Source organism: Canis lupus, chromosome 31 (genome assembly GCF_003254725.2).
Source record: "Canis lupus dingo isolate Sandy chromosome 31, ASM325472v2, whole genome shotgun sequence".
NCBI lineage: Eukaryota > Metazoa > Chordata > Mammalia > Carnivora > Canidae > Canis > Canis lupus.
This window is the reverse complement of record NC_064273.1, coordinates 31,682,772-31,702,227: the sequence shown is the minus strand read 5'-3', so window position 1 is coordinate 31,702,227 and position 19,456 is coordinate 31,682,772. Positions and strand designations below refer to the sequence as shown.

Genomic DNA, 19,456 nt, shown 5'->3' with positions numbered 1-19,456 from the left:
ATGTACAGCCCAAACCCACGAGCCCCGTCAGTGGAAGTTAGCGCCTCTCGTGTGGAAGCGGTGGGCGAGCCCCGACCCCAGAACGCCCCCCTTTCCTTTAGGGCCGCCCACGGCTTTCTCCTGCTCTGCGCCCTCGCAGAATAGATTGCACCTCTCAAACGAGCCCGTTTGGCCCAGCGGAGGTGTGATGCCTGTAAAAGCAGCCTTGTTAGAAATGCCTTATTCATTACCTCTGTTTTACTACTCCACCCGAGCCTTTTGTGGTCTTCACTAGTTGGCAGGTAACAAAAAATGCAGTAAATCCGTGGCCTTTCAGAGCCTGAGTGATACCTTTACGTAATAAAAGGAATACAGTTTAATAGACATTTATTGAGCGTCTACTGTGTCCCAGGCCTGGCAACCTAGAATGACTGCGACGTGGCCCGCTCATGAGGGACTCCTGTCCTTGGGATTTGGAGACCTGATGCCGTCTGTCCTGAGTCCTTTGGAGTTGCTGGGTTACTGTCCCCGGTGTGGTCTCGATGCTAACAAAGGGTCAGCTCGTGCAGAAATTCATCTTGCTGCCGGGTCCAGGTTGGGCCTCAGAGCCGGTTTTCAGAGAGTGCTCCCCCAGCCAGCTCCGAGCAGCTGTGGGTTCCCCCGTGGCGGATGTGTTGGCCACTGCCCAGTTTCCCCCGTCTCCTTGTTCTCTACCCCTCCCTGGCCTCTTGCTCTCAGCTGCAAGGTTGCCCGGGCTGGAGGTGAGCGAGGTGGACACCTTTCCTCCGCCCTCCTGGCTTACGGCCCTTGTGGGCAGCTCTGTCCTCTTGATCCTTCAGGCCCATCCTGGGCCCAGGCGCTTCCCTGTCCCTTGGCTCTTGGCTTCTCTTCCTTGCCCACAGTTCCGTAAGTGGCTTCTCAGTGGAACCCTTCTGGATGAACTCTCTCTGTCCCTCAGAAAGCGGAGTAGTGAGTGATAACTCATTTAAATGATAAAAACTTTCTTTGTGTAAATGTCCTAGTCTGGGCTTGCCTAAATAGACAGAGTTGATTAATGGTAGGCCCAAGCTTCAAATTTAAGTCTCTATTGCCAAACATTTTACTCTCTCCCACGCACTCTGGCTCTAAGCCACATATATTTGTTTTATCACTATTTTATCACTATTTCATAGTTGCATGTTATATCGAATTTGTATCTTTCTTTGAGGCCCTGAGCATTTGCTTGCAATAAGTAGGCAGTTCCTATGTTGGGTTGGGTTCTCTTGCTGGAGACTGTGAGATAGGAATTAGTGCAGGGATTTGGGAACCAGGCAGATTGAGCTTCTTGAGTTTGATTCCAACTCTGACTTACTGCCTGTGGGGCTTGGGCATCATTAATGCAGAGGGCCTTGGATGGCACACCGGCTGCCCCTTCATGTCCTCTGTGTGTGCAGCGCAGATCGATGGGGGCAGAGCAAAGGATTGAGACCTTGGTCCCTCTTCTTTTCTTATTGAGCTAAAATAATTGAAACATCAAATATGCTATTAACCATTTTTAAGTGTAGAACTCAGTAGCATTAATTTCTTTCACAAGGTTGTGTAGACATTCCCACTGTCTATTTCCAGAAATCTGTCATCACAGAAACTCTGTACCAATTAATCAGTAACTCCCCATTCCTTTATTGCCTCAGCTCCTGGTAACCTCTCTATTCTACTTGTTGTTTCTGTGAATTTGCCTGTGCTAGATATTTCATATAATAGGAATCATGATATTTGTCCTTTTGGATCTGGCTTGTTTCACTTAGCATAATATATTTTTTTAAAGATTTTATTTATTTATTCATGAGAGACACACACACAGAGGCAGAGACATAGGCAGAGGGAGAAGCAGGCTCCATGCAGGGAGCCTGATGTGGGACTTGATCCCGGGACTCCAGGATCATGCCCTGGGCTGAAGGCAAGTGCTCAACTGCTGAGCCACCCAGGGATCCCCACTTAGCATAATATTTTTAAGGTCCATTCATGACATGGCATCTATCAGAACTTATTCCTTGATGTGGTTTAACGAATAACTCCGTTGTATGTATCAACCACATTTCGTTTGTCCATTTGTCTGTTAATTCATCTGTCAACACTTGGCTTATTTTTACCTTTTGGCTATGATGGACGGTGTTGCTGTGAACATTGGTGTTCAGGTATCTGTTTGTGCTTTCACTTCTTTTGGGTATACCTCTGGGAATGGAATTGCTGGACCGTATGTTAATACTGTTTAACTTCTGAGGAACTGCCAAGTTTGACCCCTTCTATCTTAAGAGTCAGTATCACTGGACTCACTTGGAGGAATTAAGATGGACTTAATGGGGAAGAAGCCTCATTGAGGGCCCCATGGGAGATCTTGCTCCGTTGATGCAACACTTGATATAGGACCAAGATGAGTGATCTCAAACCCAAATGCCTCTGGGGCAGAAGAGTGTGTGTCCCAAAGTCATAAGGGTGGTGCTGCTTGGTCCCCGCCAGTTACTGCCATGTGGGAAAGAGTTTCCATTTAATCCAAAGCAAGAAGATATTTGTTGTGAAATATCCTGATTTTTATGTGTTAGCAACCAGTTCAAAATGAGTGGGCCAAATAAAACACATTCCTTGTGGGATCATTTTGGCTTGTGGGTGTCTTTTGGCAGTGGGTGACCTGGATGTTTGTGGGGTTAGGTTGGTTTCAGCAGTGTGTCACTCAAGCTAGAAGCCCCTCCAGGTTCAGTCCATTCATTCTGGGGTAACCATGCTTGCTTGGGACTGGTGGCTGAGCATATTTGGGGGAACAGGAAAGCAGGGGTCTTGGGAACCGAAACTGGGATGCATTCCTATCCAAAGAGGAATCTGGACAAGTTAGGTGGGGAATGATCAGACTGTGGGGTCAGTGGGGCTGGGACAGAAGTGTCTGCCTGGGGGACCAGTCAGGTAGGGAGGAGAACACTCATCTCAGACCCTGCTCTGCTTGGTACTGGTGCTCAGAATAAAAGTTGACCCAGAGGTTGCCAAATGAGCAGTTCCTGCCTTAAATGAGGTCGGGACCAAGAACCATCCTGCCTTTCCAGGAGTGACATCTTTTGATTATAAAGATCCACTACCTTGTGTGCCTTTAGACTTGCATGAAGACAGAGTCAATGTGAAATTGTGAATATTTTGTTTGTAAAATACTAAGAATTGAGTTGCTTCATATAAATTCCATGAGAATATCTGCTCCTTGATAGTATTTAACTGAAAATGAGACACCCGTGAAAAGAGCTTGTATTCCATGTCTTTGTGGATTCATTTCCTGATCTGCCCACTTCTGGTTGCCTAGCAGCTGACAGTGTTATGACTGAAGCACAACTAATTCGATTATTTACAATGAGGCAAATGTCCCTGAGATAGAAAACCTTTATCGGTTAAGATCAGTTATTTGGAGTTTCTTGGGAAGAGGAGCACCTACACCCAGATGGCACAATAAATATTTTGAATCCATCGCTGAGTTAGAGGTGTGGCTGTATTTCACCCAGTGGATCTTGTTAGATGGGTGAATGTAGCAAATAGGGTGAGAGATGGGGTGAAGTGCTCTAATGTGGTGTGACGCAGAATACTGTACATCTCTGATCTTAGTTGCGCTTCCTGTAGCAGACTTACTAACTAACCTTAGTCACTCCTGTGTGTTTGCACTGAGTGTAAAAGTAATAAGCATTCATTTCTTCAGAAATTGGGATGCTGGTGTTTTTTGGACATGAGTTACTAAAGAGTTTTGTGGACTTCAGTTATCGTTTAGTGTTGCATGAACTTGTTATTTACATTTTTCAAAAAAATCAACTCTAAGTATGATTTATATTCAAGAAAATGCACTCATTTCAGTGTAGGGTTTGATAATGTACATGCCTGTGTAACCACCATTACAATCAAGATATAGAACATTCCAGTGTCCTACAAGATTCACTCCTTCTCTTCCTCAGTCAGCCCTCCTCCACTCTGCATCCCCATGTGACCAGCTTCAGCAAGCTTGGATCTGCTTATCACTATATAGATTAGATTGGTCTTTTTTGAAGTTTCTGAATTAAATCATATGGTAGCTACTTTTCTGTGTCTTTTCTTTTTTCTTTTTTCTTTTTTTTGTCTTTTCTTTTTTAAAAGCCAGCATATGTTTTTGAGATTCATCCGTGTTGTTGCATATGTGAGTAGTTCATTCCCTTTTATTGCCTAGTAGTGTTGTATTGTATGAATAAGCCATTAACTTATCTACTCATTCACCTGTTTGTGGACATTGGGATTGTTTGTAAATTTTGGCTATTGTGACTAAAGTTGCTATGACCATTCATGTACAAGTCCTTTGTGTGGATGTGTTTTTATTTCTCTTGGGTAAATACTTAGGAATAGAATTTCTGGGCCATATGGTAAGTGTACGTTTAATTTGGTAAGAAACTGCCGAATTGTTTTCCAGAATTATTGTAACATAAAAAAAAAGATTTATTTATTTATTTATTAGAGAGAGAAAACATGAGAAGGGGGAGGGGCAAAGAGAGAAAGAGAGAGAAGCAGACTCCCTGCTTAGTGCAGAGCCTAATACAGGGCTCCATCTCTTGATCCTGAGATTGTGACCTAAGCCAAAATAAAGAGTTGGACTCCTTATCCAGGTGCAGGTGCCCCATGCAGGTGCCCTCACTGTACCATTTTATATTCACATCAGTAATCTCTATAAGTTCCAGTTATTTCATGTCTTTGCCAAAACTAGATATTATCAGAACTTAAAATTTTATCCATTCTAATGGATGTGTAGTGGTAGCATGTTATGGTTTTAATTTGCATTTCCTTGGTGACAAATGGTGCTAAGCAAGTTTTCATGTGCTTATTGGCCAGCTGATGTTTTCTTTTGGGTAGTGTCTGCTCATGTCTTTTCATTGATGTTCTAAGTTGAAAATACATTTTCTATAATTCTGTCGGGCTCTCTACATAGAGCCTGCTTCTTCCTCTACCTGTGTCTCTGCCTCTCTGTCTCTGTGTGTCTCTCATGAATAAATAAAATCTTAAAAAATATTTCCTATAATTTTGATTTAAGGGTTCTTCTTATCTTATGGATGCAAATCTTTTGTCAGATATATGTATTGAGAATAGTTTCTCTCAGTCTGTTGTCTTTTCCTATTTCTTAATATTATCTCTTGAGCAGCAATTCTTAATTTTAATGAAATTTAATTTATTATCTTCTTTTATGGTTCATATTTTTTATTTATCTGAGAAGGGCTTTATCCCAAAGTCAGAAAGTTTCTCTCATTTATTTTATTTTGGAAGTATCATATTTGGGTCTGTAATTTGTTTCAAGTTTTGTATACCTGGAAGGTGTAAGGGCCAAGGTTTTGTTTTGTCTTGTTTTGTTTTTTGCATATGGATGTTCAATTGTTTCAGCACCGTGTATTGAAAGATGATACTTTTTCAAGTGAATTACCTTGGCACTTTTATAAAAAATCAATTGCATATGTATGTGTGGCTCTATTTCTGTCCTCTATTCTGTTTCAATAATCTGTGTCTGTATGCTAATATTATACAGTCTTGATTGCTGCAGTTTTAGAATAAATCTTGAAATCAACTTTCTTCCCAAAGTTGTTTGACCATTCTAGGTCTTTTCCCATTTCTGTACAAGTTTTATTTTTTATTTATTTATTTTTTAAAGATTTTATTTATTTATTGATGAGATACACAGAGAGAGAGAGAGAGAGAGAGAGAGAGAGGCAGAGACATAGGCAGAGGGAGAAGCAGACTCCATGCAGGGAGCTGGACATGGGACTTGATCCCGGGTCTCCAGGATCACACCCTGGGCTGAAGGTGGCACTAAACTGCTGGGCCACCAAGGCTGCCCTTGTGCAAGTTTTAGAATCAACTTATCAACTTCTACAAAAAAAGCCTGGGGTTTTGATTGAGATTGCATTGAATCCATAAATCAATTTGGAGAACAAATGACATCTTAACATTATTGTGTTTTTTGATCCATGAACATGGTATAGCTCTTAATTATTCAGGGCTTTTAACATTTTTATTTCAGGACTGTTTTGTAGTTTTCAGTGTATAGGTCTGACACATTTTGTTTAATTTATCCCTAAATGTTTTAGATCTATTGACTCCATTTAAAATGGTGTGTAAACAAAATTTCAGACTTCAAGTACTCATTGTAAGTATATAGAAATACACCTAATTTTGTATATTGACCTTGTATTTTGCAACCTTGCTAAATTTGTTTGCTAGTCTAGTACTTTTTTTTTAAGATTTTATTTATTTTTTTCATGAGAGACACATAGAGAGAGGCAGAGACAGGCAGAGGGAGAAGCAGGCTCCCTGCAGGGAGCCTGATGTGGGACTCAATCCCAGGACCCTGGGATCACGACCTGAGCCAAAGGCAGATGCTCAACCACTGAGCCACCCAGGTACCCTAGTCTAGTACTTTTTTTGTGTGGGTTCCTGTCATCTTGTCCCACACATTTCTTATTAGGATATGTTTTCATGTCATGTGCAACACGTCCCAATAAGAAATATAAAGCCATATTCACCTTTCTTGAGAATGGCTAATATTTCCCTACTGCTGTGACTAATTCAAAGGGCTAGCATTTATGTGACTATAAAACATTTAGTTTTTGATTTCTTTTTTTTTTTAAAGACTTTATTTAGTTATTCATAGAGACACACACACACACAGAGGGAGGCAGAGACACAGGCAGAGGGAGAAACAGGCTCCATGCAGAGAGCCTGACATGGGACTTGATCCAGGGTCTCTAGGATCATGCCCTGGGCTGCAGGCAGTGCTAAACCACTGTGGCACTGGGACTGCCCCAGTTTTTGGTTTCACCTGAATTGTATTCAATTAGCTTGAAATCTTAAGGAAAGGTAAATACTATATTCTTGTGCTTTAAATATTAACAAAATAACACTAATTGGAAGGCTTTTATGAATTTCATTGTGAAATTTGATAGCAGTTGTTTTGTTTTCAGTAGGACCGATGAGTCCAAAGATTTCAGATTTCTTTTTGAGGCTTACGTATCCATATCAAGACCTCTTATCAGTGCCTTTTTTGGATTTTACCTCTTGGAATACATATCTATATCTGTACCTATATCTATATCTGTATCTATTTATAACTTGTGGAGTTTTTCTTTTTAAAGATTTTATTTATCTATTCAGGACAGACACAGAAAGAGAGAGGTAGAGATCTAGGCAAAGGGAGAAGCAGGCTCCCTGTGGGGAGCCTGATGCAGGACTCCATCCCAGGACCCCGGGATCACAACTGGAGCCAAAGGCAGACACTCAACAACTGAGCCACCCAGGTGCCCCTGGAATTTTTCTTTTTTCTTTTTTTAAGATTTTATTTATTTATTAATGAGAGATACACACAGAGAGAGGCAGAGACATAGGCAGAGACATAGGCAGAGGGAGAAGCAGGCTTCATGTAGGAAGACCGATGTGGGACTCAATTCTGGGACTCTGGGATCATGCCCTGAGCCAAAGGCAGACGCTCAACCACTGAGCCACTCAGGTGTTTCAGGAATTTTTCTTAGTAAGGATTTTCATATGGATTTATATAGTAGATGCTTATTAAGCATGGACTATTTGTTAGATCTGGGTGCCACAGATACAGTTGGGAGTAAGACAGAAATGTGTATATGTTGTCTTTATGGAGCTTACATTCTGGCAAGATAGTGGGCATTGAATAAATGGTTATATAAATTATAGAATTGTAATTTGATAAGTGCTATAAAGTCACTGTTTATGAATAAGAGTTCTAATCTAGATTGGGAGGGTCATGGGTCAGAGAAGTCTTCCCTAAAGAAGTGACATTTTTGCTACACTCTGGTGATTGAATTCAAAAAGTTAGGTAGATTTGGGGGTGGCATTTCCATACTGTCTTGGTGGTCATTAGTAGAGTTAAGCTAAGAATCATGAATTAATTCTTTTCTCCTATATATGTTAGCAACTACTTCTGCAATAAGTCATTGTAACTTGAGTGCATCTGAGAGGATGTATCAGGCAGGTTGGCATCAAACAGGTAGTAATTTTGATAGGTCTTGCAACCAGAATTTTATTACCCTACTCAGGGATGATGGAAGGAGGAGCCTAAGTGCTTCCTGTGTACTCAGTTTTATTTGATAACTTTAAGTTGTATTTCACTATAGTGAGTATAAATATTTGGGAAAATTATAGGTGGTCTACAGTTATTTTTCTTAAGAGGTTCCAGATCTCTTTTTATATCTTTTAGATTATATTTGTTCTGAGTAATTTACTTGGCTGTGGGTAAGTCCTGAGAGATTATGTGAAAGAGGCAAAAGAACAAAAATCCATGTGCCTTGCTTTCATCGATTTTATTTTGCATGTTTGTGTATCTTTTAAGTATTGCTTTCAAAAACAAATAATTTCGGGCAGCCCGGGTGGCTCAGCAGTTTAGCGCCTGCCTTTGGCCCAGGGTGTGATCCTGGAGTCCTGGGATTGAGTCCCTGCATGGAGCCTGCTTCTCCTTCTGCCTGTGTCTCTGCCTCTCTCTCTCCCCGTGTCTCTCATGAATAAATAAATAAAATGTTTTTAAAAAAACAAATAATTTGGAATATTACTTTTGTAATTAGTAGGCATAATAGTGATAATGCAATTCCTTGAGAATCTGGCTCCTAACTTGTATGCAAATAAGAAAAAGTGGTTAAATTTGACAGGTCAGGTTGATCCACTTTGCCAAAGGATGTGTATATTTGAATAGTTTGAATGAATCTTTTAGGCACTTGTCATACTAGGTTGTAGTCGTGTGTATACAGACTGGTCTTTCCTTCTCTCTTTATTCTGTGGTACTATTCTTGAGACCTAGTTGGCTGCTCCATATGTATTTCCTAGATGAACGAGTATAGGTGACCAGTAGGATAATTCCCTCCAGAGAAGATTGCCTGCGTTATTCCCTTTCTGAAAGTGCTACTCAGTTCTAGCTGTTTCTTTTTGTTTTCATTGACTTCGAATGGAGATTTACATTGCCTATAGCTGCTGAGAAACCATTTAACTCTTTGCTGGAGTTAATGAAACCGGCAGTTAGTTAAGAAGTACTTGTCATCCAGATTATTTCCTCTTTTTGTGATTTAACCTATTCACCCATAGGTGTCCGTAGCTTTTGTGCTGCCCTTGTGACCTCTGACTCTCCTGGGGAATGTGATGAAGGCATTTCAGAGCTGTTCACTTTATGTTTTAGGAGCATTAACCAAAGTTTAAGGCATTGGTTATAACTAACGGCCAGATTTGAGGCTTGGAGGTGTCTTAGTTCAGGCTGCTGAAACAGAATAGCATAGACCAGATGGGGGCTTATAAACAACAGACATTTATTTCTCACTTCTGGAGTCTCCACATCTGAGATCAAGCTGGCCTGTTTGGTTCTGGGGAGAACACTCTACTGGGGTGCAGAGAGCTGTCTTTTTACTGTGTCCATGCTTGATGGAAAGGGCGAGGGGAGTTGCTTTTATAAGAGCCGTTGGGGATTTCAATTTCAATGTGAATTCTAGGGGGACACAGATGTTCAGTCAATAACAGAGGGTTCCTTTTGTATGTTTATTTATTCATTCTGTCTTCTTCCTCCAATAGAATTTATATCAAAGAAATAATAGTGAACAGGGAATATTCTATTTAAAATTTATCCTGAGGGACACCTGAGTGGCTCAGTTGGTTAAGGGTCTGCCTTCGGCTCAGGTCATGATCCTTGGGTCCTGGGATCGAGCCCTGCGTCGCGCTCCCTGCTCGCTGCGGAGTTTGCTTGAGATTCTTACTCCCTCTCCCTCTGCTTATGCTCTGTTGTTGGCGCTCACTCTCAAATTAATAAAATCTTAAAAAAAATAAAACTTATCTTGGTTCTTCATGCAAAGATGGAAAGTTAGTACTGTAGCTTCTGGTAGCTCACTTCAGCTTGCCGCCTTCTGACAGCTTTTCTGGTACTTGTTCAAACAGAATCATTTTGTATTTTGTGCTCCTCCGGGGCACTTTGCTTTTCCCTCTGGAACTGTCCTCTCCGGTTTTGTTCTGGAGTGCTCTTCTAGCTGTCCTCCCCATTGGATTGTGACTTCCTAGGCCAGGATTATCCTGCTATTTATCTTCATATCTCCATCCCGGCCTCATTTACAGTAGGTCAGGTTACTTTGCTGCTTTATATACCCCCCTCAGCTTCCTCTGCATCTATTCTGCGAAGCTCTGTAGCGCAGTGTGGCTGGATAAAAGCACAGAATTGTGCGCCCTGCTTACTCTGAATTCAGAAACACTAACCTGAAGTGGACCCTGAATACTTCTACTTGTTCATTCAGTTTCCCCCACTTCCTTCCTTTTCTCACTCTGCCCTCTCAAACCTCTTTCTTTCTTTTCACTCTTAGCTGTTGATCTTGCACTTTATTTACTGAGGAAAAACAGAAGGAATCCGAAGATGATGTCAACAGCCTTCGGCACAGGACCCCTCCCTCCCTCCTTGAGGCCTGAGAGCAGAGTAGTGGTAGATGAGTTCGCAGGGCTGTCCTGGATGGCTCTCCGGCCAGCTGGAGTGAGGGAGGGCTGCGAATCAGTGGGGAAACAGGCTGGCTGTCTCCAGTGGGGATGTGAACCCCGTCCGTCTAGTGGTTGAAGGCTCTGCTCCTGAAGCTGACCTCTGTGCTTGAGCAGTAGGATGCAGCCCTCACCTGTTCACCTGTTACGTTTCTGGATTGGACAGTTCACATCATCATTAAGACACATGCTGTTATTACTCTTATTTAACCAAACCATACCTGTTTGGACTCCCTTCCTCCCTGTAGCCACTGCCCCAGTCTTTTTTTTTTTTTCCCCTAGAGGAAACTCCTTCCCAAATTTTGTTCCTAGAGTCTGTGGTTTCTTTCCTTCCCCTGTTAACATCAGACTTGCCTGCACCAGATAGGCCCTGCCTTGCAGCCTGGTGGTTACTGCTCAGGCCTTTTCTTACTGCCCTACCATCATCTTCTTGTCTTGCTGCCTGTGAAACTGGGCCCAGAACTTCCAGGGCATTCCTGCACTCTACACAGACACACACACACACACACACACACACACACACACACACTTGATTTTCCTTTGCCTTCTCAGTGTCCTGTGCAGACTCCTCCTCATCTGACATCTAAGCATTGATACCCAGTGTGGGTTGAATTTTGTTCCCCTAAAAGGTACATTGAAGTCCTGATCTCCAGAACCTATGAATGTGACCTTATTTGGAAATAAGGTCTTTGCAGCCGTAATCCAGTTAAGATGAGGTCATGAGGGCTGGCCCTAATCCAATATGGCTAGTGTCCTTTTGAGAAGAGGACAAGAGACACAGACAGAGGGGAGGGAGCCGGGGATTGCCAGCCACACCAGAAGCTGGGAGAGAAGCCTAGAACAGATTTTCTCCTAGAGCTGTCAGAGGGAGTGTGGCCCCGCCAACACCTTGATTTTGGACTTCCAGCCTCCAGAACTGTGAGAGAACGCATTTCTGCTACGCCCTCTAGTTTATGGTGCTTTGTAATGGCAGCCCCAGGAAACCAGTGGAACCCCTCTTTTTATGGATACTCTCTCATTGCTCTCAGCCTGTCTCCTGGCTTCAAATTATCAGGTGTAGTCTGGAAATATCCCAAATTTATGTCCTTGGTGTGCACCTCTCCCCTAAGTCCCTGACTGACACGTCCTGCTTATTCTCTGCTTCCATGCATTTCTTTACTTCCTTTATTTTTAAATTTTATTTATTTATTTGATTTAAATTCATTTTGCCAACATATAGTATAACATCCAGTGCTCATCACATCAGGTGCCCTTCTTAGTGCCCATCACCCAGTTACGCCATCTCCCACTCCCCTCCCCTCCAGCAACCCTCGGTTAGTTTCCTAGAGTTAAGAGTCTCTCATGGCTTGTCTTCTCTGATTTTTTCCCCATTCAGTTCTCCTCCTTCCCATATGATCTTCTGCACTATTTTTTATATTTCGCATGTAAGTGAAACTGTATGATAATTGTCTTTCTTTGAATGACTTACTTCACTTAGCATTTCCGCCATGCATTTTTTAAAAGATTTTATTTATTTATTCATTGAAAGAGAGAGAGAGGCAGGAACACAGGCAGAGGGAGAAGTAGGCTCCTCACAGGGAGCCTGATGTGGGACTCAATCCCAGAACCTGGAACCCCGGGATCATGCCCTGAGCCAAAGATAGATGCTCAACTGCTGAGCTACCCAGGTGTCCCTTCCCATGCATTTCTAACCAATATTTCAAAAGTGATGTGCCCAGAACTGACTCTTCCCATCCAAACCTGTTCCTTCCCTCAGTATTTCTGGTGGCAGCTCCATCCTTCTAGGTGCTTAGGCCAGAAATCTTGGGCTCTTTTTTTTTTTTTTTTTTTAAAGAGAAGTGAGCTTTTATTTCCTTGTTTTACAAATAAAGTTGGCCGAATCAGTTGCGTGGGCTCATTTTTGACCCCTTCTTTTCCTCTGACGTCCCAGATGTGATCTGTCAGTGAATCTTGCAGCCTCTACCGCAGACTCGTATGGCCACTGGTGCACCTGTGCCGGCATTATCATCTCCCTCCTGGGAACATCAGAGGGTTCCTGACTGGTGGTGTCTGTTCCCACTTGTTTGCTTCCCCCTTAATCTGTTCTTGGCAAAGTGAATGATCCTGCTGTGACTGTGACCAGGGAGTCACCACACCCCCTTTCTTGAAGCCTCCAGGGCTCCTCATTGCCCCCAGAGTGAAAGCCCGAGTCCCCACGGTAGACCTGATGGCTCTGTCCGGTGTGGGTGCCTCTACCCTCAACTCTATCCACTTGTCCTCCTGGCACTTCCCTGCCGCATCGTGCTCCCTTGGAGCCTCTGCTCCTCCTTGGAATTGTCTGTATAAATAAAGAAGAGTGATGTGATTCCATATGTTATGTCATCCTACCTTCTTTCTCTCCATCTCTCCGTCCTGGGTTTGTCTGCCTTCTGCACAATGGCTTACCTCCAACATTTCTTTTTTTTTTTTTTTTAATTTATTTATTCATGAGAGAGAGAGAGAGAGGCAGAGACACAGGAGGAGGGAGAAGCAGGCTCCATGCCGGGAGCCCGACGCGGGACTCGATCCCGGGACTCCAGGACTGCGCCCTGGGCCAAAGGCAGGCGCCAAACCGCCGAGCCACCCAGGGATCCCCTTACCTCCAACATTTCTTATCTCTCCTCTCTGCGTATCATCTCTCCTTGGCACTTAGGACTTACTAACGTTTGATGTCTTGTGCTGCTGAATTTTTCAAAATTATCTGACTCCCATGCTAGAGTGTAAGCCTTTTGAGGATGAGAACTTTGGCCCCTTTGTTCAATATTGAAGCTCAGAACTTAGAATGTTTATCATATGGTAGGGACCTTATAATATCATAATGCTTGTTGAATAAAGGCACAGAACATTTTACTTGAATCTGATGTTTTTATCGTAGTTAATGCTTATTTTACCATTTTCATGTGTATGTTTTATTTTACCTTTTTAACACCTTTTTTTAATTTTTAAAAATATTTATTTAAAAAAGAGAAACAGTGTGTGTGAGTGGGGGAGGGGCAAAGGGGGAAGGAGAGGGAGAAGCTGACTCCGTGCCGAGTGTGTAGAGCTTGACACAGGGCTTGATCTCATGACTCTGAGGTCATTACCTGAGCTGAAACCAAGAGTCGGTACCTTAACCAACTGAGCCTCCCAGGCATCCCAACTGTCTGATTTTAATACATTTGGTATTGGCTTCTCGGGGTAATAACTCCTCTCTGATCCCATGTTTCCCTGGTGCCCCACCTTGTACCCCACCCTGAAGGGAAGTCCTCCAGGGCTCGAGAGGATGTTGCAGCCTTCCAGGAGCCTCCAAGACCCCTTCTTGTTTTAGGAATTAGAACTCTGTTCTGGGTTAGGCAAGGTTTCTGGAAGATTCTATCTCCCTCCCAACCCCCTCCCCCCTGGACCCATATTCAGACAAAGAGAAAGCAGCTGTTGGGTTCCCCATTATTTTCTGATGTAAAAGTCATGTCCTCCCCACTACTGGTGACCTATCAGTGGCTGGTGGTGGTCAGCTTGTCTAGGAGAACAGGGTGGAGGTCCTCCAGTGGTGGAGAGTGATAGCTATTGTATTAGTACTTTGTCTTCCCTGGCTGGCTTTCTTTCTTAAAGATTTTGTTCATTTATTCATGAGAGATACACAGAGAGAGGCAGAGACACAGGCAGAGGGAGAAGAAGGCTCCTCGCAGGGAGCCTGATGTGGGGCTTGACCCCAGGACCCTGGGATCACACCCTGAGCCAAAGGCAGATGCTCAATCACTGAGCCATCCAGGTGGCCCTTCTGTGACTGCTTTCACTGGCATTTTACAGTATTTCCCCAGCCTAGGAGGAGGAATTTCCTTGAGAGGCGAAAGTATAAAGCTGTACATTTCCTGCAAAATGCACAGATTAGAGAATTACTAAGGAGCTCTAGAGCTGGAGAAGACTTGAAGGATATAGGACATAGTGCTGGATAGAAAATTTAATAAGGAGCTATATTTTTTTCTTTGGATCCTGGCTTCTGAATGGTTTGCAGTTGACCCTTGAACAATGTGATGATTAGGAGAATCCCCCCCCCCCCATCCCTACCAGTGTAGGTTGAAAATCCACAGCATATAATTTTGCCTTCCCCAAAACTTAACTGGTAATAGCGTGCTATTAACTGGAAACCTTACCAATGGCATAAACGGTCTATTAACCCATATTTTGCATGCTGTGTGTATTATATACAGTATCCTTACAATAAGGTAAGCTAGAGAAAAGAAAAGGTTATTGAGAAAAGCATAAGGAAGAGAACGTAATTTTCAGCACTGAACAGTGTTTACCGAAAAAAGCCCATGTATAAGTGGACCTGCATCGTGTAGACATACTCCAAATACTTCCTGTCTATCGTATGATAGCGTAGATGTTTGGAATATGTTACTTAGCTCTCACTGGTCATGAATTAGGAAGTACTTACATTACCAAGTGGCATTTTAGGGAAAGGCTACCGTCACCTAATGTAATGCCGAATTACGACCTCTTCATTTCTTTATAATGCAGGAAATCTTGGACCCTCTTATGCAGTGGCTGGGAGAACATGTGGATCCTGAAGGAGTAATAAAATCCAGCAAGCTGTCCCTTAAGTTTCTTTCATCCTACACGTCTGAAATAGAAATCACCCCATCTGCTCTACCTGTGGTCACAGACGTGGGCACCTTCTCTTCAGAAAATTTTAACCTAGAGATCTACCGACAAAATCTGCAGACAAAGAGACTTGGGAAAGTTATTCTGTTTGCCGAGGTGACGCCCACCACGATGAACCTTCTGGACGGGTAAGTTGTGGCCGGATATTGTGTACCTACTCAGAGGAGTCCAGTTATGTTGATTGTCCTGTCTGACTGGTGCTGGGGGAGAAGGGGTAGAGGGAACGAAGGATTACTCCCAATAATCCCATCAGCAAAAAGATGGGAGTTCCTTATCCTGGAAGAGGTAAAATGTAGGAAGAAAAATTGAGAAATGTTTCTTGATCACAGGTTTGTACCTCAAAACAAGGGGATTTTGTGTTTTTTTTTTTTGTTTTTGTTTTTGTTTTTTAATTTATTTTTTATTGGTGTTCAATTTACCAGCATACAGAATAACCCCCAGTGCCCGTCACCCATTCACTCCCACCCCCCACCCTCCTCCCCTTCCACCACCCCTAGTTCATTTCCCAGAGTTAGGAGTCTTTACGTTCTGTCTCCCTTTCTGATATTTCCCACACATTTCTTCTCCCTTCCCTTATATTCCCTTTCACTATTATATTCCCCACATGAATGAGACCATATAATGTTTGTCCTTCTCCGACTGACTGACTTCACTCAGCATAATACCCTCCAGTTCCATCCACGTTGAAGCAAATGGTGGGTATTTGTCGTTTCTAATGGCTGAGTAATATTCCATTGTATACATAAACCACATCTTCTTTATCCATTCATCTGTCGATGGACACCGAGGCTCCTTCCACAGTTTGGCTATTCTGGCCATTGCTGCTATAAACATCGGGGTGCAGGTGTCCCGGCGTTTCATTGCATCTGTATCTTTGGGGTAAATCCCCAGCAGTGCAATTGCTGGGTCGTAGGGCAGGTATATTTTTAACTGTTTGAGGAACCTCCACACAGTTTTCCAGAGTGGCTGCACCAGTTCACATTCCCACCAACAGTGTAAGAGGGTTCCCAAAACAAGGGGATTTTGTGAATCATGACTCTCTTCCTTTGCTAGTGGGCTTTTCAGATGATCCTTGGAAAAAACTTCATGAAAAAATGTCTTCAACCAGTGGCGTTATTACTCAGTTTATCCTTTTATTTGTGTGTGGTCGTAACCGGCGTTTAACACTTAGTCGAAAGTATTTTGAGGGGGTTAGGACATTTGAACGATAGGTGAACTGTGTTAAATTGAAACAAATTGGAAATTTTGAACGTTCGCAAACCCATTTTGATATGTTCCTACCCAATCCAGTTTGTAAGCGCTCTGTAATCCCATTTAGATGTTCGAGGGTTTTTTTTTTTTTTTAAAGATTTATTTATTTATTCATGAAAGACAGAAAGAGAGAGGCAGAGACACTGGCAGAGGGAGAAGCAGACTCTCTGCAGGAAGCCCGATGTGGGACTCGATCCCGGATCCCAGGATCATGCTCTGATCCGAAGGCAGATACCCAACTGCTGAGCCACCTGGGTGTCCCAAGATGTTCGAGGTTTATTCTTACAGAGCTTTCCTTCTTATTTCTTCTGTTTCTTGGACTTCAGTTAAAGTTTAAAAAAACTTAACTTGTCACATCTTGTCAAACAGATGAAAGGCGTTTTCACTCTTAAATTAGTATTAATCAGTAGTCTTATATTGAGATCATTTAAAAAGTAGGCTTATAGAGGGAGTGAATAAGAAAGGCATCTTCCTTCAACATGGGACTAAAGTTTCAGGAATGTAAGATTCCAAAATAAACCACAAAGCACTGGATTCCCAGTTTCTGGGCTTTTTCACTCATGGGACTACACAATTAGATGCGTAATTCACAGTAGGGAAATATTTTGGTCTTTCTTATTATTTTCTGGAATTTGATATGTTCATATAAAATGATGAGATAACCTTAGCATTTTCTTGATGGTCATACTCAAAGCCATGGAACTGGCAGTTTTGTGTGAAGAGTTTGTAGGGGAAGCGCTCGTGTCGCGGGACTGGTAGAGCCAGGCGGGTGTAATGGGAATGGGAATATGAGCCATGGTCATGAACAGTTCTTGTTTTGCCGGGTTATTGTGTGTTGTCATGGGTACTTTCTTTATTAGTGTTCCCAACCTCTTCTGCTTCCCCTACTACCTGGGCCCTTGCTCTTCGACGAGAAGGAAAAAGCCTGTGTTTGTATATGGCACAATCGCGCGTGTGAGCTCTCTGGTAATCCTTTATTACTCAAGAGAACACTATGTTGAAAAGGTGACCTGTTATAATTATATTTTCCAAATAAAAGAATCAGACATGGTATTTGCTGTAAGATTTGGGGAGATTAAGTTTATTATTATTTTTTTTAATTTAATTTTTTTAAGGATTTTATTTATTCATGAGAGACACAGAGAGAAGCAGAGACACAGGCAGAGGGAGAAGCGGGCTCCCTGTGAGGAGCCGGATGAGGGAGTCGATCCCAGGATTTCAGGATTATGCCCTGAGCCAAAGGCAGATGCTCAACCACTGAGCCACCCCAGTGCCCGGGAGGTTAAATTTAGATAGAAAAACACTGACACTTCTTGTCCATATTTGTTTGGCAATAGTAAAGAATATTTTATGTTGGGACGATCTTGAGCCACTGGATTATGGCCTCTGAGCTCCTGTAGTGGGCAGCGCATTACAGAGGGGACTGCAAGCCCTCTAGAGTGGATGGCCTGTCGCCTGTGTAATCAGATGGTTGGGTTTCCTTACACCCTTGTGAACACATGTTTTAGAATGGAAAAAGAAATGCCAGGTAAATACTGCTTTAGTACCCTTGAATACTGGTAAGTTCCTTTTTGATAATGAACTCTTTTTTCCCCCTTAAATTCTGTGTTAAGCAGCATGAGTCTGTAAAAGCGTGTAGCTGAGCGTCACAACCGTGGAGTCGGAATCTTCTGTAGGATGAAGTTTTTATTTTTATAAAAGAGAAAAATATTTTGGCTTTTCCAAGGGCATTTAGGAAGCTTCTTTGTTTCTCTTCTTGCCTGGTCTCTGTAGAACACAGAGAATGAAATAGCTTTGATGATTAATGATTAATCCCTCTCCTTGGCACAGAGCAGATATTGCATAAATAAATAGTGGCCGCTCACCGTAACTTACAGATGTCCTCTCCCACTGCTCGCATGGCTTCCTTCCTAACACCAAGAGATAAAGTTACTCACTGCAGCCTCGTGAGTGAGTCAGCAGGCCTGGTGAGAAGTTCCTGGGGGTGGGGTGGGGTGGATGGGTTGTAGTCTTTTTTAGGAGAAGGAATTTGAAGAGGTCACCTTGATGCCAAAAACTCAGTTGTCCACCAAGGGACCATGAGATAGATAGATGAAACATATGGCTTATTACTTTCTAAGAGTAAGACTGAAACCATTTCATTTCTTTTCTTTCTTTCTTTCTTTCTTTCTTTCTTTCTTTCTTTCTTTCTTTCTTGATTTGTTTGTTTGTTTGTTTGTTTGTTTTTGAGGAGAGAGAACATGAGAGCAGGGGGAGGGGCAGAGGGTGAGAGAGAATCTCCAGCAGATTCTGCACCGAGTGGGGAGCCCGATGTGGGGCTTGATCCCTTGACCCTGAGATTGTGACCTGAGCTGAAGTCAAGAGTTACATGCTTAACTGATTAACCCACCCAGGTGCTCCAGGCCAAAACCATTTCTATAGCTAATATTATATTTGATCCCATATGAGCTATCCTCTTGGAAGTACAATCTATTGTGATTATAATAATACCAGCTAACATGTATTAAAACCTTTTATTTTCCAGACACTGCTTCAATGTACTTTATATGTATCAACAAATTTCATACATTATCTCTTAGTGCCTAGGGTCATCAGAGTCAAACTCTGGTTTCATGCCAGCATGTAGAAAGCTGCATATCAGAATTTACTGTATATGGAACTGTTCCTGTTGATTGACCACATCAATAGATCCATTATGCAGAACAAGGAGAATTTTCAAAAGAATGGCCTGGGTCTGAATTCCATGTGTGTTTCTTTCTTTATGTCTCTCACTTCTGTGGCTCTTTCCTAATGGTCTGGAATAGAGGTAAAATTTAAATTAGATAATAGATCTTTATTATAAGGTTTTTTTTTTATGTTTTATTTATGTATTCATGAAAGACATAGAGAGAGGCAGAGACACAGGCAGAGGGAGAAGCAGGCTCCCTGTAGGGAGCCCAACGCAGGACTTGATCCCCAGACCTGGGATCATGACCTGAGCCGAAGGCAAACGCTCAACTACTGAGCCACCCAGGCGTCCCTATTATGAGGTTTCTAA

The 19,456-nt window shown here is 42.6% G+C and overlaps 1 protein-coding gene and 1 long non-coding RNA gene across 8 annotated transcripts in view; one reads left to right on the top strand and one right to left on the bottom strand.

Annotated features, from left to right (window-relative positions):
- Nucleotides 1–19,456, top strand: part of HLCS (holocarboxylase synthetase) — a 218,404-nt gene that overhangs the window by 57,859 nt on the left and 141,089 nt on the right. For all 7 annotated transcript variants that reach the window (XM_025450040.3, XM_025450036.3, XM_049104767.1 and 4 more), the window contains one exon: nt 15,025–15,296. In XM_025450040.3, the coding sequence (XP_025305825.1) occupies nt 15,025–15,296 (272 nt within the window). The remainder of the gene's footprint in view (nt 1–15,024; nt 15,297–19,456) is intronic.
- LOC112661922 (uncharacterized) lies at nt 12,288–13,293 on the bottom strand. The gene is made up of 2 exons (XR_003138086.3): nt 13,128–13,293; nt 12,288–12,826 (listed from the first exon to the last, which is right to left on the bottom strand). It is a non-coding gene; the product is annotated as an uncharacterized LOC112661922 (long non-coding RNA).